Source organism: Marmota flaviventris, chromosome 8 (genome assembly GCF_047511675.1).
Source record: "Marmota flaviventris isolate mMarFla1 chromosome 8, mMarFla1.hap1, whole genome shotgun sequence".
NCBI classification, from domain to species: Eukaryota; Metazoa; Chordata; class Mammalia; order Rodentia; family Sciuridae; genus Marmota; species Marmota flaviventris.
In genome coordinates, this window is record NC_092505.1 from 96,085,724 (window position 1) to 96,105,678 (window position 19,955).

At 41.5% G+C, this 19,955-nt stretch overlaps 1 protein-coding gene across 1 annotated transcript; it reads right to left on the reverse strand.

Moving 5' to 3' along the window:
• Nucleotides 1–4,977: 4,977 nt before the first annotated feature.
• Cldn11 (claudin 11) lies at nt 4,978–19,655 on the reverse strand. The gene is made up of 3 exons (XM_027942235.2): nt 19,261–19,655; nt 15,671–15,835; nt 4,978–5,351 (listed from the first exon to the last, which is right to left on the reverse strand). The coding sequence occupies exons 1-3, from the start codon at nt 19,484–19,486 to the stop codon at nt 5,119–5,121; spliced, it is 624 nt and encodes a 207-aa protein (XP_027798036.1). The 5' UTR covers nt 19,487–19,655; the 3' UTR covers nt 4,978–5,118.
• Between the last annotated feature and the right edge of the window lie 300 nt (nt 19,656–19,955).

Here is a 19,955-nt window from a genome sequence, read left to right on the forward strand (position 1 = left end):
ATTAGAAAGGAACCCAAATAGGTAAGATTTCTTGGATATTCATTGAATAAATTATGGTGCAGCCAAACAACAGAAAATTATGCAGATATTATAAACCTTATACAGAAAAACAATGGGATGAGAAAATGTTTTCCATATACCATTTTTTAAAAGCAGGTTATAGAATTACATATAGAATATGTTGGAGTTTTTATATTAAAGTAAGATGATGACCAAGAACACATACAAAAGAAAGGACTCTAATGCAAAGGTAATAGGTGATATTTTTATTTTCTTATTTGTATTTTTCCACAGTGTTTGAATTCTTTATAAGAATAGACATTATACAATAGCTGTGTGATGTAGGCAAGCTAACTCGTGTCTTAATTTCATTATCTATAAAATAGGAACACAGTTTTAATAACCCCGAACTCATAAAAGAGTTGTTATGAAAATTAAATGTGTTTGCATTTGTAAAGTACTAGAGTTGTGCCTTCTAAGGAACAAGTTCTCAATAAATGTTAGCTGTTAGATTATTATTACTTTTACAATCAGGAAAAAAATGTGACTTTTAAAAACTAAATCTGGGGGCTGGGGTTGTGGCTCAGTGGTAGAGTGCTTGCCTCACATGTGTGAAGCACTGGGTTCAATTCTCAGCACTGCATATAAATAAATGAATAAAATAAAGGTCCGCCAACACTAAAAAATATTTGTTAAAAAAAAAAACTAAATCTGCCAGGAAATTTTCAAAAGCCAGATTGGTGGGACCAATAAGTACAGTACACAAGCTCAAAGGGCACTGGGACGACCTCAAACACCAAGCTGGTACCAAGGTATTTAATACTTAGGTGAGTTTTGCTGCCTGCTCTCCAAACCTTGAGCATCAGAGCTAACAGATAGAGAAGTCACCCTCCTCTGCCCAGGTCACCAGGTCCCTCAGACTCAGGCAAAGGAATCAGGGCACACATGGTTACAAGAGTCTGCAGCTGGTGTGTCTGCTTTCCCTCAGTTACCCTATATACTCCCACCTTCCCTTATGAGAAATTCCCAGGAAAAGGAAGAATGCAGTCCTTCACAATGAAGGCATTGAAGGTTGGTGTCGCTTCATGTATGGCTCCCCAAGAACAGAGCTTGGTGGACCAGCTGGAAAGTGGGAGTCAGCGGAGGAGAAGTACCCGATCTGTAAGGTTGGGTGGTTTCTATGGTATAAGTATCCCACCAAGACTGTTATCAAGCTACCTATGTGTCATCCACTGGCTCACAAAATTCCTAAAACTGTAATAGTCTGCTTTCATGAACCAGTACTCAATGACTAGTCAGTAACAGTTGGTCCCAGCATTCCACTGGATGCTTATATTTTAATGAGGAACAAAACCTTGAAGTCAAATGAAGGATTTTGCACCAGAGTTAACTGGCCAGCGGAGCATCAGAATTATTTTAAAAAGCAAAAAACCATTCCCAGGACCTTCCACAGAAGAGGCCCCCATTGATACGCAGATGCCTAAGGACAGTGTGTGTTTCAGCAGGAGGAAGCCCCCAGAGGCTAGTTATTCAAGGTGTGAGACTAGGATCAGGAACAGCACCGTCCTCAGAGGGCTTGCTAAGAAATGCAGAATCTCAGGCCCTCTCCACACCTGCTGAGTCAAAATCTGTATTTTTAACAAGATCCTCGAGTGATCAGTATGCACGTTCCAGTTTGAAAATCACAGCAGTATATAACTCAATATAAGAGAAACAGAGACATAACTATCTTAAATTAAAGAAAGCCTCCAACTGTGACCATCGGGTGCTCTTTGCTATTTGGAAAGTAACCTGGAAGTTAAGAATGAAGCAATCTTGCCTGACCCAATCCTCGAGGAATGGCTTAACATTTCCACATTTTTCCATTTCAACAATGGGGCATGGATCAGTGACAAGTTCCCCCATCTCCACTCCCTCCCCCGGCCACCACAGGGCCACAAAGCCCGAGCTCTGAGATTTCTGCGTGAGGTAGAGAAATATAGATTCCTCAAGAGCTGCTATTCAAGCCATCAGCAGCATGTGCCAATGTTCCACTCACAATCCTGGTTCAGTCTCCATTAAGCAGCACATCTGGCTGTCACACACTCTTTTGTGGGGCCATCTCAATGGTAGCACTGATGCTGCTTCTCCTGGGGGCCAGGCCCACAGTGGCCTCCCTGTCCTCCCAGCATGTGATGTCATGAGCATGAATGTCCTGCCAAACATTTAAGATGTTGCAGTTCACATTGTGTATATTGTATAGAGAAACACTGACGTGTAGATTAAAATTGTTTAAAAAAAGGACAAGATACAACCAAACCTTGTTCTATTGTTACACCAAACCACCAATTCAGCACAAATATGTATCTTGTATTCTTTAAGCATACAATCTTCCCTTTTTTGTTGTTGTCATTGTAACTAACATTCCTAGATTCGGAGATTCCCTGGAAACATTCTTTTCTTTAATTTGGTTTCTATCAAATTCTTGGAAAGCATGAATAGGACCGGCTCAGTTTCAATCCAAAGGTCCTCTGCATGTTGTCTCTTTAGAATAGGCTAAAGAGAGAGGGGCAGAAATCCCGGGATAACTCTCAAAATCATGTAACTTCTGATGAGTTAAGTGTAAGACACACATTGGAATCCAAAAACTTAATTTAAAAAGAATTAATTATATACTGAAATGGCAATATTTTTATATACTACATCAAGTAAAATAAATTAAAGTTAATTTTATTTGTTTATTTTTAGTTTTTCCATATTGTTTTATTGGTGCATTATAATTGTACATAATGGTAGAATTCATTGCTAGATATTCATACATGCACACAATATAACAATATAATTTGGACCAATATCTTTCCCCAGCATTTCTTCTTTTATTTTTAGCTTTCTTTTTTTAATGTGGCTACTAGAAGATTTTAAAATACATATATGACTCATTGGACAGTGCTATTCTAGAGGAAAATCTATCCTCCTTCCTCAAACTGATCTTAAATCCTAACACTATGGTTATGACCTACAAAATAGGATTCCTTAATTAGTCCAGACAATGTTAGCTAGGAGAAATGTGAGGTCTCTCCCCTCATGCTTCAGGGGAAAGTGGGACTGAGGCAACTCACCTCTCCTACAGCAAAGCAAGCAGCAGCCTCATATGGGAGAAACCAGCATGTCCCTAAGATAACTACTACATTTATGATGCTTCTAACTGGCAGTGAGAAGAGGGAGCAAGAGGACCTAACATCTTACATCTCCCTCCACATGCCTCTGCTCCATTCATGTTCACAATCCACTGTATCCTGACATGTTTTAATGAGGTAGGGAGGGTCCTCCAATATAGTCACGTGAGTCACATCCTATCAAAAACCGTCCTATAGCAAAGCAAATATTTTTGTCAACATGAATGTTATCTTTTCTCCACAGGTAATTTGAAATAGTTTCTCCCAGGTTACAATATCCTAATGTACATAAATTTCTGCAAATGTCTGACACAAGTGGATATTTCCAAAGAGGAAATGTTTGCCAGTTATTCTACTATCAACTAATGAGATTAGTATTTTATTTGGAAAATGTCTGCCAAAACAGATAATAATCTATTTTCTTAGAACAGGCCCATAATTTGACAGTTTCTGGAATAGAAAACAAAATAAAATCAACTCTATGTGTCTTTGTCCAAAATTTCCAAACATTTACTTATATGTGTTTCAACAAAATGCATCTAGGTATTATAATATTTTTGATCCAGTAAAATGGGTTTCTTTTTTTAATTCTCCCTTGTACTTAGTCAATTCTTTACTAAATGTTCAAAGCAAATAAAGGAATTTAATCACCTAATGCTTAGCACTGATTGCAGCCCATTTACCTATGATTTAAACAGGCCATAAAGTCACTCTACTACAAAAACCTAGAGAACATCAAGGTACATTTTTATGATCATACATTACCACCACAATATTGGTGAATAAAGTATAATTTTTAATTACTCAGGGCAATGCAGAATAACTTATTCCTGACTCACTGATCAGGTCCCCTATAAATTACCAGTAGATCATTATGAATGAGACTTTTTTAAATCAGTAGACGATACCTCTGGATATATCAGGAGATTGAAGGCCAATTTTGCAGACAGTTTGTTATTTTATTGCACAGATTTCACTTAAGGAACCAATTGCACCATCCGTGTTTGGAGAGTCTGGGGTCTCAGATGCTGATAACACCGTCAGCATTAACACCCGTAAAGCCAAATTCAACAGTACAGTTTACATTAAACATCGATTCATGATAGATAATAGAACAAAAACAAAGAAAGGGAAAAGGGCTTTTAAAAATGGGTTAATTTGAAGCATATGCAAATGTAGGATTAAAAACTATATCACACAAATCTGGAAATCAAAAATGTTTTGTGGAATGTCAGTAAAAGTTATACTCACTTGTACTGTTATTTATTGCATGATTAAAGTCTATTTGGTTCATTTCCTTCATACTGATGAACTGAGAATTTCAGGAAAACCATGGTTATAAAAATGATCCATCTTGAAAAAAGTATGTACAGATAAATGTAAACTCACAAACTAAAAAATATTCCCCACCCCTTGCCCTCAACTTATAAAAGGGAAAACTTTCCCTTGGAGAAAAAGTTCCACAATTCCCCTCCCTCCCCACCCCACGACCCCGATTCTATCTTTCTATCTCTTAGAAGTAAATGACCTTGGAATTGAAGAGGAGGGAGCAAACAAGAGAGGCATCTTTATGAGACTCCCATTGTCATCTGTAACAGTTTGAAAAGTGTCTTTTTTATTTCGCTCCCCTACCCGCACCCAACTCAGCCATGTTTGCAAGACATTTAAAATTTAGAGAGAAACAAAATTATTACTTTTTATTAAACAACAAAGGGATGCCCGAGAAAGCAGATAATAGTGGGCAACACCATGGACACTATGTGGGCATAATCTGAGCCAGAGATTTCTTTTAAGGCAACCAAAACGTGATGGGGGTGGAGGTGGGGGGGGGGGGGCGTGTTAAGACTACAAAACGCCAGGCAGGATGTTTTCTAGACCTTTGGCTTTGGTGCCTGGCAGAGAAGTGAACCTAGGGCCACGGGCCCAGCATCTACAGCACCTCCACGGGGCCGTGGCGGCTCTCTTATACATGTGCACTCTTGGCATGAGTCGGGGAGCTGGAGCCCGAAGAGTAGTAGAAACGGTTTTCACCAAATGCCTGGGCATCTCCAGCGCAGCAGACGATGACGCTGCCACCCACCAAGCACAGCACCGCACCAATCCAGCCCGCGTACAGGGAGTAGCCAAAGCTCACGATGGTGGTCTCACGGTGGGCGCACACAGGGAACCAGATGGTGGCGACGATGGCGCAGAGAGCTGCGGAGAAGGAAGAAAGCGGTGACTGGGCGCGTTCGCTCCACCTGCACACACCTCCCAACTGCTCCAGAAGAGCTCCCTACACACAGCTGCGCTCCCCCGGCAATCAGAACCTAAAGGCTTGCGCTATAGAATAAGTCGTGTCAAAGCAGCTTGCCCTGCTGGGTGCTTATTTTTTTTTTTTTCAACATGTGGCAGTGACAAAAGAACTCGCATGTAAAAACTGAAAAATAAATCATTTAGGACCAAAAATTTTTACTTGTACATCGTGACTCTCTATCTGAAATGCCAAGCCTATGACTACATTCACCTAATCATATAATGATTTTTCTCTTTACAGGTCTATTTCCTATGCCAGACTCTGAGTTTTTCGAAGGCAGAAGCTGTGCCTTATTTATGTCTGCAGACTCAATGTTTAGCTCAGCACGAGGCATAGAGCACAGCGCTCTGTATGTATGCTTGTTGAATGACTGAATGACCTGAGCTATTCAGAGACTGGGAAACAAGATGACGCCCAAAGACCTGGAGAAGCTATGCAATTTCTCTTGCTGTGGTGAATGTTGCTAGATATCAGTGGAGCATCAGCTAAGGGTCTGAATTTGTGCTATGCTAGTGACGATCACAAAATCTCAACACGAAAATGAACAGTCCTTGGAGTAAAATAGTTCACCTATTCAAAGATTTTATGATGATGATATTTTTCATGATGGGTCAAGATGGTACAACTTTGGGGCTGGGGATGTGGCTCAAGCGGTAGTGTGCTCGCCTGGCATGCATGGGGCCAAGGTTCGATCCTCAGCACCACATACAAACAAAGATGTTGTGTCCACTGAAAACTAAAGAATAAATTAAAAAAAAAAAAAAAAAAGATGGTACAACTTTACTTATGGTCTTGGATCAATCAGGCTAACCTTCAGATTAAGTTTAGATTTCACAGTTTAAAATGAGAAATAGCTTCTATCTCATTTTGTCCTTCCCCTTTCCTAATTGACCAAGAGTCTATAAAAAATAAAAACAAGGGCATATAAAGACATTTTTTTAAAATTTCTACTACCAAATAGTGTAGCCACAAGATACGTGGAGCCACTAAACATTTATCATGAGGCTAGTGAGACAGAAGAACTGAATCTTGATTTTTTTTAAGTATTTATTTTTTAGTTGTAGTTGGACACAATACCTTTATTTTATTTATTTATTTTTTATGTGATGTTGAGGATCGAACGCAGGGCCTTGCATGTGCAAGGCAAGCGCTATACCACTGAGCCACAATCCCAGCCCCTTGAACTTTTTTTAATTTTTATTTTTATTTTTTAGTTGTTGATAGACCTTCTTTTTTTGGTATGTGGTGCTGAGAATCGAACCCAGTGCTTCACACATGCTAGGCAAGTGCGCTACCACTGAGCCCCAGCCCCCTGAATCTTGAATTTTTAAAAAAGATTAAAATTACAGCTCAAAACAAAGTAACTCCATGACTTCCTTTAGTATCATCTGATTTCTCACAACTATAAACAGGATGGAAATTTTGTTTCAAACTTTAAGTTGGGATGGCACATTATGGTTGACAGACATAGGACTAACAGTAATAGTGAGGTTTCTGCTTCTTAGTCATAAAAGCCATCAATAAAATCAAGACAGGGTCTGAATTGCCAGTCTGGTGTGCCACTGGAGTACCCTTGTTACTTTCTCTGATTTCTACTCATACTGAGTGATCTTCCTAACTTACCCTTTATGTCCACAGAAAAGAAATATAATTTTTCTATAAATAAACTCTAAAGCATGCAGCACAATACATTTGCTCCAAACTTTAGGAAAGATTTAAGTTTTACCCACTTCAAAAGACCCAACGGTCTCTTTGCACTTCTATATCTTACAACAGTTTTTTGTTGACAACAGAATAAACCTGCCCCCACAAGCAGGGTACACATACACATAAACAGATGGGATTCTTATCCAAAAAATTACAGTAGAAGTCAGAGGCAAGAGTGGATTCGGGGGGTCTTTGAATTGTCCAGATTGGTTTTCTAACAGCCTGAGTTCACTCCATGTATAGTGAGACAGGACCACCATAGGAATGAGAGGCAAATGTGCTCATGGGCCTTGGCCCACAGCCTGACAGCAGAACCCAGGAAGCTTCAGGTGTACCACCCTCAACCCACACCAGTTTTGCTTCATTGAGGTCAGGTTGCTCTGTATGCATCCTCTTGAACAGCTGCAGTAAGTTATCTTTAACACAGGGGGAAATGCTTGAGTTCAGTACACCTAAAACAAATTAACATTTCTACTCCTAAAAGTGACCAATAAAACGAGCTCCCTCCTTTGTCTCAGGGAGCCAGCCTGAGGTCTTATCAGAACTGTGTCTCCCTTCCTAAACAGAGGCCCCAGTAAAAGCCTCGTCTACATGTTCTCTTGCTTGACTCAATTTACTTCCTATGTCATCAGGTTAAAAGATCCCAGTATCTGGCATTAACAGTGAGCTGTCCACACAATTTAGGGGATTTGTTTTGTTTTGTTTTTGTAGTTCTGGAGATTGAATCCAGGGTGCTCTACCTTTGAGTTACATCCACAGCCATCTTTGTTTTATTTTTATTTACTTATTGAGGTAGGGTCTTACTGTATTGCCAAGGCTGGCCTCAAACTTGCAATCCTCCTGCTTCAGCCTCCCAGGTAACTGAGATTATCTGCAGATGTAAGGAGTTTATGTAGATTATCTAAGAGGCTAAAATCTTATATGTTAATGGCTTTCTTTTTATTAAAGAGTAAGCATAATAACATCCACTTCTATAATATGAAATACCAAAAAAAGATGTATCTTCCTTCTGTGAAGAACATTCAGGAAGACTGGTGTTTGAGATTTCCCTTTCCAGCTCAAGGGTTTTGAAAACCTCAGATAGGGTAGAAAGTCCTTTTCTTTCTCTTCCTGCAGCCATGGATTCCAAATCAGGGTCTCTTGGAAAATTGCTTTCAGCCAGGCACAGTTGACTGATATCCTCCTCTAGAGCATTTCCGCCAAAGGGAACTACAGTAGATTCTCCCTGCAATACACAACCCTGCTATACACCCAGCCCCCCAGAGTGGCATCTGTTCCACTATAAGCAACCTAGCAAGGGCTTTCCAAACCTTATCTAGGCTTGTTTAGAGGAAAAAGGCAGAGAATTAAAAGCTGAATTATGTAAGAAGAAAATAAATAAAAGATTTGATTCCTAAACAACTGATTTGGTTGATTCAATCAATCTTTCCCATAAACAATTAACTGGTTTTAAAACAACTTATGGTTCAAATTAAATTTTACATTTTTCGGTTACTTTGTATTTACAAATACAACACACACACACACACACACACACGTATATGCACACACTCAAGAACGCACCCCCCACATCCCCAAACCAAACAACTTGGAGATTTAGTTTAGATTTTATAGAATAAGACAAGAAATTGTCTCTAAGTTCACTTGATTCTTTCCCACAATAAAACTAGGTTATCTTCAGCTAAGAAAAGAATCAGACTCCCTCTTCCAAAGGTAACCTTCAACTGGTTTTAAGTGTCAGATATTTTGTTAGATTATATTACAATATAACTCATTGGAAAAAAAAAAGAAAAGAAAAATGTCTGGATACTTATATGATGAACCTCAGAGGACTGTGTGAGGAGGTGGGTACACCCAGGGCTCTACTTTCCCTTTTATACACACCAAAACTGACTTCCACAGTCATCAAAGCTTCATGTGACTTTAACACACATAGAGCCACACGCCTGTGATTTAGCTCATTAAAGGTTTCCTTCTTTTATAATCCATACAAAACAAGGCAAATGAGCAACAGCAGGCTCTTTATTTCCTAGTAGATAAACGTACTCTGGGAGGAATTCCTGTGGCTCTCAAAGATGAACCACATCAAAACCATTAAGAAAAGACAGACTACCGCACAACATGAAAGGAAATGAGAGGCTCACTGGGAGCAGTGACCTTCGACTGAACTCAAATTGAAAAATGTTTCAAAACTAAAAGAGGAGAATTTACTCCATGTCAGCCATGGTCTGAGGGAGAAAAGGATATGACCAGTAAAGTTAAAAACGCAAATCGAAATCACTGCTTGACTAAAAATTGTGAAATATTAATAAAACTGTCACTAATTTTGGACTTTATTAAAAACACAGAAGCCTTACTAAAGTGACTTGTATTTGTAGATATACTCCCTCTGTCAAAAAAAAATGCGTGAAATGATTCTGTTATTAGGGAAAAAATAAAGAAAGCGTTTTTCTAAAAAGTCACATTTACCTTTAAGGTAAGGAAAAATAGAGAAATACAAAGGAAATTTTCATTCTTTGATCTTGTTTTGTGTCATCAAAGTTTTTTTTTATTAAGTCTCCAAAAACAATTTTAGCACTCAGATTTTTCAGTCTCTTTCTCCTATGTTAGCTTCAGAAGATGCAATCATTAATTGCAGAAGAGGTGAGGAATAATCTGCAATTTGGGAGTAGAAAATAAAAATTGTGAATATTCTTAGCTGTGTGGATACAGATCCTTTCACAAGAATACCTTACTCTTCAAAGAATAAAAGCTATTCTCTCTTTTGAAAATAAGTTTCAAGTAATGTCACACAATGTGTTTCTTAGTTGATAGGATACACCCTTTTTAAAAATTAACAATGATCTGACTTAACCAAGGAGAAAATATTTGGGAAGGCAATTTAGAGCAATGAAAGTTTTAGTGTACTTTCAAGGTCTTTAGAGATTAAATGGTACATGGTGATATTAGGGAGTTGAATAAATGTGAGACAACCTCACAAATAAATACAATTTTGATGTGTCAAAAGTTTTCATAGCAAAAAAAAAAGAAAAAGAAAGGTCATGAAGTTAAATAAAATTGATACAAATGTGTTAGATTTGGGAGGTAACAAATCAGAAAAGAGAAAGAGAAACTGGGAAAGATCATCAGACACTGATATTTCTGCCTTCCTCTAACGAACACCTTTTTTCAAGTTTTGTTACCATCAATACAAGGTATTAAATAGACTTTCAAAAGCTTCATTTCTACCACAGAGTAATATGTATATCAAAATTATTTGAATTATGCTGACTATATACTATATTAGTAATACTGGGGGAGAAATCCTCCTTGATATGAAGCTGAGTTTGGAGACAAAAGCATCTGGAGCCTGGAAAAAATGGAGAATTGGGAAGATGAAACAGATAGGACGTGAGCTGATCATTACTGAGAAGGCGTTTGGGTTCTGGATATTTGTTATACTATTCTTTCATGATAGCTTAAAAATTTCCACAAGTGTTTTTTTAAATCCTCCTCCATTTCACATTTTGCAATGCATTGAATGCTATCTTAGTATCAATACTATTATACAACCTAAGTAGCAATGATTAATTTTAACTTTTTTTAAACATTTATTTTTTAAGTTACAGGTGGACACAATATCTTTATTTATTTATTTATTTATTTATTTATTTATTTATTTATTTATGCATTGCCAAGGATCAAACCCAGCGCCTCATGCATATTAGGTGAGTGCTCTACCTCTGAGCCACAACCTCAGCCCTAATTTTAACTTTTCACAAAGGAATCAATTTAAGCCAACAGGTAACAAGATTTCTAATGAGCTGATGGAGTCAATATCTTATTTATTGTTCTCTTCTCATATGAAACGAGAAAACTTCTGAGTTTTTCTCTTCCTCGTTTATCATTCTCTAAAATGTTGACATGTAACATACTTCTCTTACATAAGTGACCTTTAGGAGGAGCTAATATTTATAATAATCATCAAATCAATGGAATATATGAGTCCACTATTTTCCTAGCTTGCTTTCAAGATTTTTTTCCTTCATTTTTATTCCATGCATCATTATTTTTTTTTCCTATAACTTTTCAAAGCCAGCTTATGGTTGATTTTTTTTTTTTTAAGTCCTGGGGATTGAATCCAGGTCCTCAAGCACGCCAGGCAAGCACGCCTCATTGAGCCACATCCCCAGATCCTTGTTATTATTTTTTTAATTTAGAATTTAGAGGCAGGAAGTATTCACAAAGCAGTTAGTGCCTCCAACTTTGCTGATGAGGTCATTTTAAGCCACAGTCATACTCAGTTGCAAATCTTATTTGGCAGAATATTTTTTCCATATTTTTTATTGGTGCATTATAATTATACATAATGGTGGGATTCGTTGTTACATATTCACACATGCACATGAGGAATTTTTCTAAGTATTTTCCCAATGTTCTGAATTTAAGGCATCACTCTTCATTCCACACTCAAGGATTCCTTTTTCCTACAGTACAGCTGATCCTGTGTGTATGACAAGCTCAGTTTGTCTCACATTTCCCCACACCCTTCATTTTACTACAATTTTACTGTTCACCTGAAGTTCCAAATTAAGTCGACTTTTTCTACTACCAACAGCGATCAGGTGTTTTAAAAGGAAGAAGAGCTGATCACCGGGGCACACACCTGTGAACACAGCTACTCTGGAGGCTGAGGCAGGAGGATCACAAGTTGAGGCCAGCCTGTGCTACCTAGTGAGACCCTGCCACAAAACAAAATTTTAAAAGGGCTGGGAAGTGGAGGGGAGGTATAGCTCAGTGGTAGAGCCCTTGCCTCCCAGGGGAGAAGCCCCCAGAAATTAAAATTTAAAAAGAAAGAAGACAAAAAGATTCTTCAAAAAGCACATTGCCTTTCCTTTTATTCCCTACCTCATTCCTTTAAGAAACATCCAAATAAAGTGCTTTCTTACTTTACTCTCTAACTTTTGCAGCAAGGTAAGAATTGGAGTGAAGCAGAACTGAGCCAGTGTTTTCAGTAGAGTAGCTTGTTTTGGCTTTCCATCATGGAATCAGCAAAAATCTTCAACTCTTGACCCCCATGCTCTGTTTTTTAACAGAGTAAATAAAGGAAACATTTCCATTGGACCAGGGCACAAGGTATGTTTCCAGAAACAGGTTATTATCTCTCCTTACTAGTTCCAAGAGTGGAGATGACCCTGCAGAAATTAGACATGATTGCAAGAATAGCCAGTTACCCTCTGGGTTAACTCTCTCTTTCCTCTAACCAACAACAACAAAAAGAATGACCATTTACTGAGCACTTACTATGTGGCAGATTTCCATGCTAGATATTTCCTTGTTCTTTCTAACCAGAAAAGTAAGCATTATTATTCCCATTTTATAGAAAGGCTCAGAGACATCAAGTACTTGCCCCAGTATAAACACTACAAAGCAATAGATTCCAAATTCAGTACAGTTGGGTCTAACTCCAGCTGACTAGATAAAACAATTCAGGGCTTAGACACCTCCTGCCTTGGCAGGGACTCTTGGAAAGCTACAAACAGATTAGATTGGCCTCAGATCCACCCCAGATCTGAGAAGCCTGCTGCTCCTTGAGCTACTCATCTGGCTTAAGAAGCCAGCAGCATCAGGCTTATATTCCTTCCCCACAGCAGGAGCTAAACCTCACAGCATTTCACAGCATTAAAGTGAGACTGCTCAGAAGATAGAGTTGTTACAACAGACATAAATTTTTTAAGTTTTCAAAAAAAAAAAAAAGTTACAGATTTCCAGGGTCAGGAAGAGCTGATTTTATTTGTATTCACAGTTTCCGTACCAAGGCCTGTGTGACACTGCGTGCAGTTCCCAGGCCCCCAGCTCCAGTGTTACCCCACCCCCTTTGGTCAGCAACCACACCTCAATGGTGCACCATCCGGTGACCCTAGAACCCAGCATGGGCCCAGCACTGGCTTGCCTGGGACAGTGACCAGAGACCAACCAGAGCTACACAAAGAGAGCCTTCACTCTCTTGCTCCTCCCACTCACTGCCAAGGGTGGAAAACAAGGCACTTTGGGCTGGGGTGAGAAGACCTAGAGGAGATCAGCAGGTGCCACACTTGAGACAATGAGCTTTACATTTCCAGAGCTGGCTCCTCCTGGTCAAAACAACATTTAACCCAAAGGCAAAGGGCAACCCGCTGAGAAACGAATCCCGACAGGAACATCCAAGAGGTGGACAATTCTGGAAATGCAAGCTGTAAAGGGTCCAAGAGTGAGTTCCTTCACCCCATCCAAGTGGTGAGCAGCTAGCTTCCTGTGGGGTCAGATCACCGGACCCCCTGTCTCCCTTATTATTTCATTCCACACAGGCCAAGGGGACTGAGGGGCCCATCCCCACCCCCCCGGCCCCACCTCACTTGCCTTTTCTATGATACTGTCTTCCTATACAAAACCACTTTAAAAACTGAAGAAAGCCAGGGCTGGGGATGTGGCTCAAGTGGTAGCGTGCTCACCTAGCATGCATGAGGCACTGGGTTCAATTCTCAGCACCATATAAAAATTAAAAAAAAAAAAAAAAGATATTGTGTCCACCTAAAACTAAAAAATAAATATACAAAAAAAAAAGTAATGAAAATCTAATTCAGCTAAGACATTTCAAATCACTGGTTGCTCCTCCTGGACCAAAAACAAACAAACAAAACCTGTGCCTGGTGCACATCTAGACAATTCAACTGGAGTTTTTAATTAATTAATTTTAATTAAGTATATACGACAGCAGAATGAATTTGATTCATTGCACAACAATTCAGCTGTTTTTAAACCCATCTATACTTTATCACTCTATTTTCCACAGAGTTTGTTTGTATTTATTGTAATCCACTGTGGACACTCTGTGACTCTCCTATGAAAGGCCAGAATTTCTAAACATGAACACCCGAGACAACACACCCATCCTTTGTCTCTGCCATCCTCAGAGCTCAAGCGAACCTTCTGGGGCTTCTAGGAGAATGTGAGGAAAGTAATAAACAGCAAGTGGCTGGGAAGAGGTCTTCTGAATTCCACCACCCAGTTCATCATACAGCTTTGGCCTCCCCTTTGGAAAGGTGCACAGAGATCTGACCACGAGAAGGGGCGCCTGCGCCTTACAGGGCAGGAGGCTGTGTGTGTGTTCCGTGGGACACTTTGTGGCTGGAATCAAAATCTCCAGGCCCAGATTCTTGTCTGGAAATTAGTAGCTTTTTTCACTCACACAGACATACCCCCCGCCCTTTGAATTCTCTATATTTTTACAATCAACCACAAACTCTGCCCTTTTGAAATCCTGGGAAATGATGCCCACCTCTCCTGTGCCCTCACCTCATTGGGGTCACTGTGAGTGAGAAGCCTCCTAGTGTAGAGTAAGCATCATAAGTGACATGGACATATACAGAACTCTGACGTCTTCCAACCCTTCAAGTGCATGATTGCATGACCAAATCTGCCACTTTGAGAATGGGAATCCCTTGTCCCAGGAAAGGGTGACTTTATACCTAACCCATATCCAGATCAGTTTCTGCTCACTGATATGTACACACTCCAACAAGAACTGCTGCTCTTAAAATCCACATCTTCTGTAAGGATTTAGATGTGCTAATAGAATCAGCATGGGTGGGGAAAAGGAAATGGAGATAAATGAAATCAGCAAAGAGAGCAGAGCTAGAAGCCTCCACCACTGCTTGTTAAATCAAGCCTTGGGTGTAGGTGTGATCAGCAAAGCTGAACAAGCACGTGACATTTCCTTGACCTAGCCTCTCCCTCCATCCAATCCAGTACCCAACCACCTTCTCTTCAACACTCAGGACTCATTGCTGGGTTCCTCTACTCTAGGAAACACCAAGGTTTCAGTGCCTTCTTACTGTGTGCACAACCTGAGTAGCTTTTTAGATGAGCACACACGCCACATACTCTCTGTACATTCAAAGCAGACACTGCCTCCCTTCCCCATGCCGCTAAGGCCCACATAGTGCCTGGTGCACATGCTAAATGAGCATTGATTACACTTAATGAACATCACTTTTTTTCTCTTTCGTCATATATTAACAGGTTCTCAATCTTGGCTGTACATAAGAGCTGTACAAATCAACCCAGGAGCTTTCAAAAACATCTTTCCCTGGCCTGATCCCCAGAAACTTCTGATTCTATTATCTGCTGTGGAATCTGAATATAAGGGTTCTAAAAGAAATTCCACTGTGTGGCCTGAATGGAGAGCCACCATGCAATTCTCTTCTGTCCTTCTGGTCTCTCCCTTTGTTTTGGCTACCCTCAAACCTTAAAATCTTCTTTTTCTTTTTCTTTTTACTTGTTTCCTCGTGCGGTGCCCTCCACCCCCAACATTACTGAGCCCTATGTTTAAACTTGTCATCAAATAGGAGGGGATCTCTTATGCCGTCAATTGCCTCGAGGATTCTCTTGGCTTCCTTTCACATTTATCTTGAACTTGAGGAAGCAGCAACCACAAGATTTGAATTTGAGATCCATCAGGTTCTCAGAGTTGGGCTGTGTATAGAAGGCTTACCCAGCAGAATGAGCATGACTCCTGCCAGCTGGGCCCGCCGGTACTTGGCCACACCAGGCTCATGGCCCATTCGGATGCAGGGGAGAACTGTCAGCAGCAGCAAAATGGCCGGCAGACCCAGAACTGAGGCGGCGATCATTAGGGCCCGGCAAGCCTGCACGTAGCCTAGGAACAAGAGAAAAGATAGGGTAGATTAGATCAAGGGTCCTCTTGGTTCCTGAGGCCCACCTGACATGAATTCCTTTCTTCTTCTCACCCCATTCCAAGATTTGAAATAGGCTAAATGTTTCCCAGGATAACTTCACACCTTCAACTTCAACTTTCACAGCAACTTGGCAACAAAAAACGGGGGTTAGAGAAATGGAATGGATGTTCCTGGTTTAGATCATTTGGTCAAGCTTCCAGGATGGAGGGTCCAGAGCCTATTTACATTATTATAACACCTTGTAAAACTCTGGTGGAAATTCAAATCTTCAAAGAAGTCTTCTGCAGTGGTCTGTGTGGGTTCCAGTCTTCTGTTGATCTGCTCTACCTAAGTCACTTTGGGAAAGTTACTTAACTGCTATGTTCTCACTATAGAATAAAAAAATCAAAAAAGTGCCTACATCTCTCTGATAGAATTCTACAGAAAAGTAATTAATTCATATGGTGCTTAAAACAATTCCTATTCTGAGTACTGAAAATAGTTAGCCATTATCATTTGTGTTACTACTTTTATCTGCATATACTGACTGATTTCATGCCTAAACATCTGCTTTTAATTCACTTTGGATATGAATCGTATGTGGCCCTGAACTAGAGTAGTTTAAGATTCAGGCTTCTTTTCTCCACAACCTCCTCAGAGGATGCTATCCTCGTGACTCCAGCCCTCTATAGATGTTCAGGCTCCATCCTGACCCACAGTGCTCTGAACATGCTTCCCCAATTGTCTGTCCATCGTTGTCTTAAAGTGATCTCTCCAGCCCTGGGGATTTCTGGAGGCCAGACACCTGCCTTGGCTTTCATGTGACCACAAATGATGACGTAAACAAAAAAATTACAAATGAAAGAATAAGTGGATTGAATAATAAGGAAGTAGAACAAAGCTATCTAAACTCTATACTGTCAAGTAAAATGCCAAGTAACAACTTTATTAAGAAACAGATTATAATATGTATAATTATTTATGTAGAATAAATATGGCAAGGTGCTGGGAGAAATTCACAAACTTAAATTTACTGTTTCATTCTTAAATTTATTTCTCATTAAAACACTCCTCCCCGCCCTACCCCCCCCCCCCCCCGCGCAAAAAAAGTGGCATTCATGTCCCTCCTTTTTATGCTCAAACTTAACTAATCCTCACACACCAGGCCCCCCACACCAAATCCAGCCAGCCCGCCTTGTGCACCAAGACCCAACTTTAGCACTGTCTCTTAGCAAGGTATATTTTGCCAGAGTTCAGATTCCAGAAGAGCTCTCTTACAGCCACTGCCCATGTCAGCTTCTTTGGAATTAAAAATAATTCATTAGGTATCTATTGACATGAAGACTCTCAAAGAAGAGGCAAAGAAGTCTAAGGCCCAGCCTCTTCCTGCCCTTTCAATCTGTAGGAGAGGCAGGAAAGACACAAAGGAGGTAGTCAACTAGCAACAGAGGTTCTGAAATTCATGGCACAGGCTGTCCACGTGCTACAGTGACAAGGCCATTTCCAGAAGTAAAACATGGAGGCTGAGGACATCCCCGCCCCCAACAAAAGTATAAGGGGGGCAGAGATCAGGAACGGTTAAGCCCTCCCCATAATATTTTCCACCCTGGAGAATGGCCCATGTTCTCTGAAAACAAACCACTTGGCACTGAATGCTCAGTAAATTTAACTCCACGGGAAGCAGAAGAATAAATTTATCGTTCGGTCACAGGTCCTTAAAAATTCCATGCCCAGATTTTAATAGCTACCCTTTATGGAACATCTATTACACAAAAGAAAGTTTACATTTCTTGTCTCATTTAATCCCTAAAGCAATCTTAAAAGATAGATAGTTGATTGTATTTTAACTTTTAAAAGACGACAAATGGGGATTCAAAGAGGTTAACAACTTTTCTCTAATCACCCAGATTGTGAGTGTTGGGATCAGAACCAGCATTAACTGACGCTGGATCCTGATCAGGGTTTGCTGGCCTCTTCAGTCTTTCTGAAAGGGTAATGAAAGGCAGACATAATGTGCACTGTGCACACCTATCATGTGCCAGAGGTGATAGCCAGGTTAGGAGAGGATGCAAAGACGGTAGGAGAGAACTTACAACAATAAAAACAAAACAAAACAGAAAAGTGACGTTATAAAGATAAGCCAAGTAGTAGGGCACCAAAGAAGAAGGGAGATTTATTCCAATTGCCAGGACTGCGAAATAGGGCCAACTTGGGGTACTAACGGGATGCAGAATTTCTGAACGTCAAAGACTTCTCGGAGAAGGCACAAAGTGAACCTCCTAGAAGGGTGGCTTCAGAGTCAGGTTTCTCTCAGTCTGAAAGAAGCCAGCGCAGAATTCACAAAGGCTCCAGGGGACAGTGGAAGAGCCAGGTGAAGAATGAGCCCGCAGGGCAGGGCAGATTTCTAGCAGAAAACTTGAGGGGGCGCGCGTGGCCTCGCTATTCATTCAACTTAGCTTGTAGTTATTTCGAAATTCAAATTTGCCCAAAATTTTCCCACAGGACTACAAAGGAAGATGGGGCTCCCAGTGGGAGTGGGAGAGGCGGAGGCTGGTCAATTCTTCCCCCTGCTCTCCACTCACAGCTGCAAGCCAGAAGTAATGACTTTTGGCGGCGCTCAGAGTTTCTTGCAATGTAGTCTGTACTCTTCCCATCCAACTGGAGGGTCATGGAGCAGGGGAGGGTGTCACCGCAGCGTCGCTGTCTGACTCCTCCATAGCAGAGGCAGAGATAGGGTAGAGTAGATAAAATAGACCCTGGGGACTGAGAGAATCAACCTGGGATTTGCTAAACTGGGCAGCCCAGAGACATCCTTAGTGAACTTCTTGGCGACAGGGCGGGTGGGCGAGTGGAGCTAGGAGCTCCCTAATCTCTCCAGTGCGCCTGACCCATCCCGGGAGGACTGAGAAACAGCCCGCACCTGTTTGAATCGCTCCAGTGCGTGCGTTTCACTCTTTCCTCCTGGCTTCTGCAAGAATCTTAACTGGCAGCCCCGAGCCAGTGGGAAGAGTCTGGGACCAGGACAGTAAAGTACTTCTGGTCAAGTGACCATGGGAGCAATGGAGGGGTGGGACGGTGGGAATCCACTTGGTCTGAGTCCCTACTCTGTGTCTGTATCTCAGTTCATTAAATTCTTAAAGCGGCTGGACCAGCGTTGCCACTGGCCAAATTATCATTATTATCCCAAATTCTAGATAAGAAAATTGAGACCGAAAGGGATTAAGTTTAGAACTGCCTAAATCTACATCAGGGTGGGAGTTGGGGATGTAAAAAAAAAAAAAAAAAAATGAGCCCAAAGGTCCTTGAGCCCCCAAATGTTTCTGTGAACTCTGTCTGCTGCCCGCTCTCTGGTCTACGCAGAGAATGTGAGCTTAGAAAGCAGCGCTTGCACAGTGGGGGTCCTTACCCGGCAAGATGAGGATGTCCACCAGGGGCTTGCAGTGGTACAGCCCCGTGGCCATGACGCAGTCAGCCCACAGCCCCTTGGAACCCAGTTCGTCCAGCTTGCGGCAGGTAGGGATGGTGTAGCCACAGGTCACCACCCAGTCATTGGTGGATGTGGTGACGATAATGCCGATCCAGCCCACGAAGCTCGTGACGAAGCCCACCACTTGCAGGCACGTGGCCACCATGGTGGCCACCTCGACGTCCACGCGCCTCGACCCTCACTGACTGCGCCCGGACTCCGGGCTGGACAGCGCCTGCCCTGGTAGGTACTCCCTGTGCTGAACTGGCCAGCCGCTTGCTGGCGATCGCCCGAGGCTGGACCCTCGAGGTGGAGTGGGCCGCTCGAGACTGCGAGCCCAGCACGGACGACGCGGCGGCGGCTGGCGCACAGCTGAGACAGCGACGGACGAACTGCTGGGACAGCAGCGCTGCTGGGTGGCGCGCCCCCGCCCCCCTCTTTAAACCCCGTGGCTTCGACCGACGAGCGCCAATCCGCGACCGCCCGGGGTCGAGCCCGCCAATCGCCGGGCGGGGTCCAAAGCAGGGTGTGGAAGGGAGCCGGGTAAAGGGAGGGGGGCCGTCTCCTCGCCCGAGTGACACTCGATCCGTGTTGGAAAGTAAAATAATTCCATCCTGGTCTGAGACGTGGAGAGC

What these genes read in the sequence shown, in the direction of transcription:
- Cldn11 (XM_027942235.2), bottom strand. Translation starts at nt 19,486, where the DNA reads ATGGTGGCCACGTGCCTGCAAGTGGTGGGCTTCGTCACGAGCTTCGTG. An exon ending in GGACATCCTCATCTTGCCGG is followed by an intron (nt 15,836 to 19,260) that starts GTAAGGACCCCC and finishes TCTTGTTCCTAG; the next exon opens with GCTACGTGCAGGCTTGCCGG. An exon ending in AGTCATGCTCATTCTGCTGG is followed by an intron (nt 5,352 to 15,670) that starts GTAAGCCTTCTA and finishes CCTTCTCCGCAG; the next exon opens with CTCTCTGCGCCATCGTCGCC.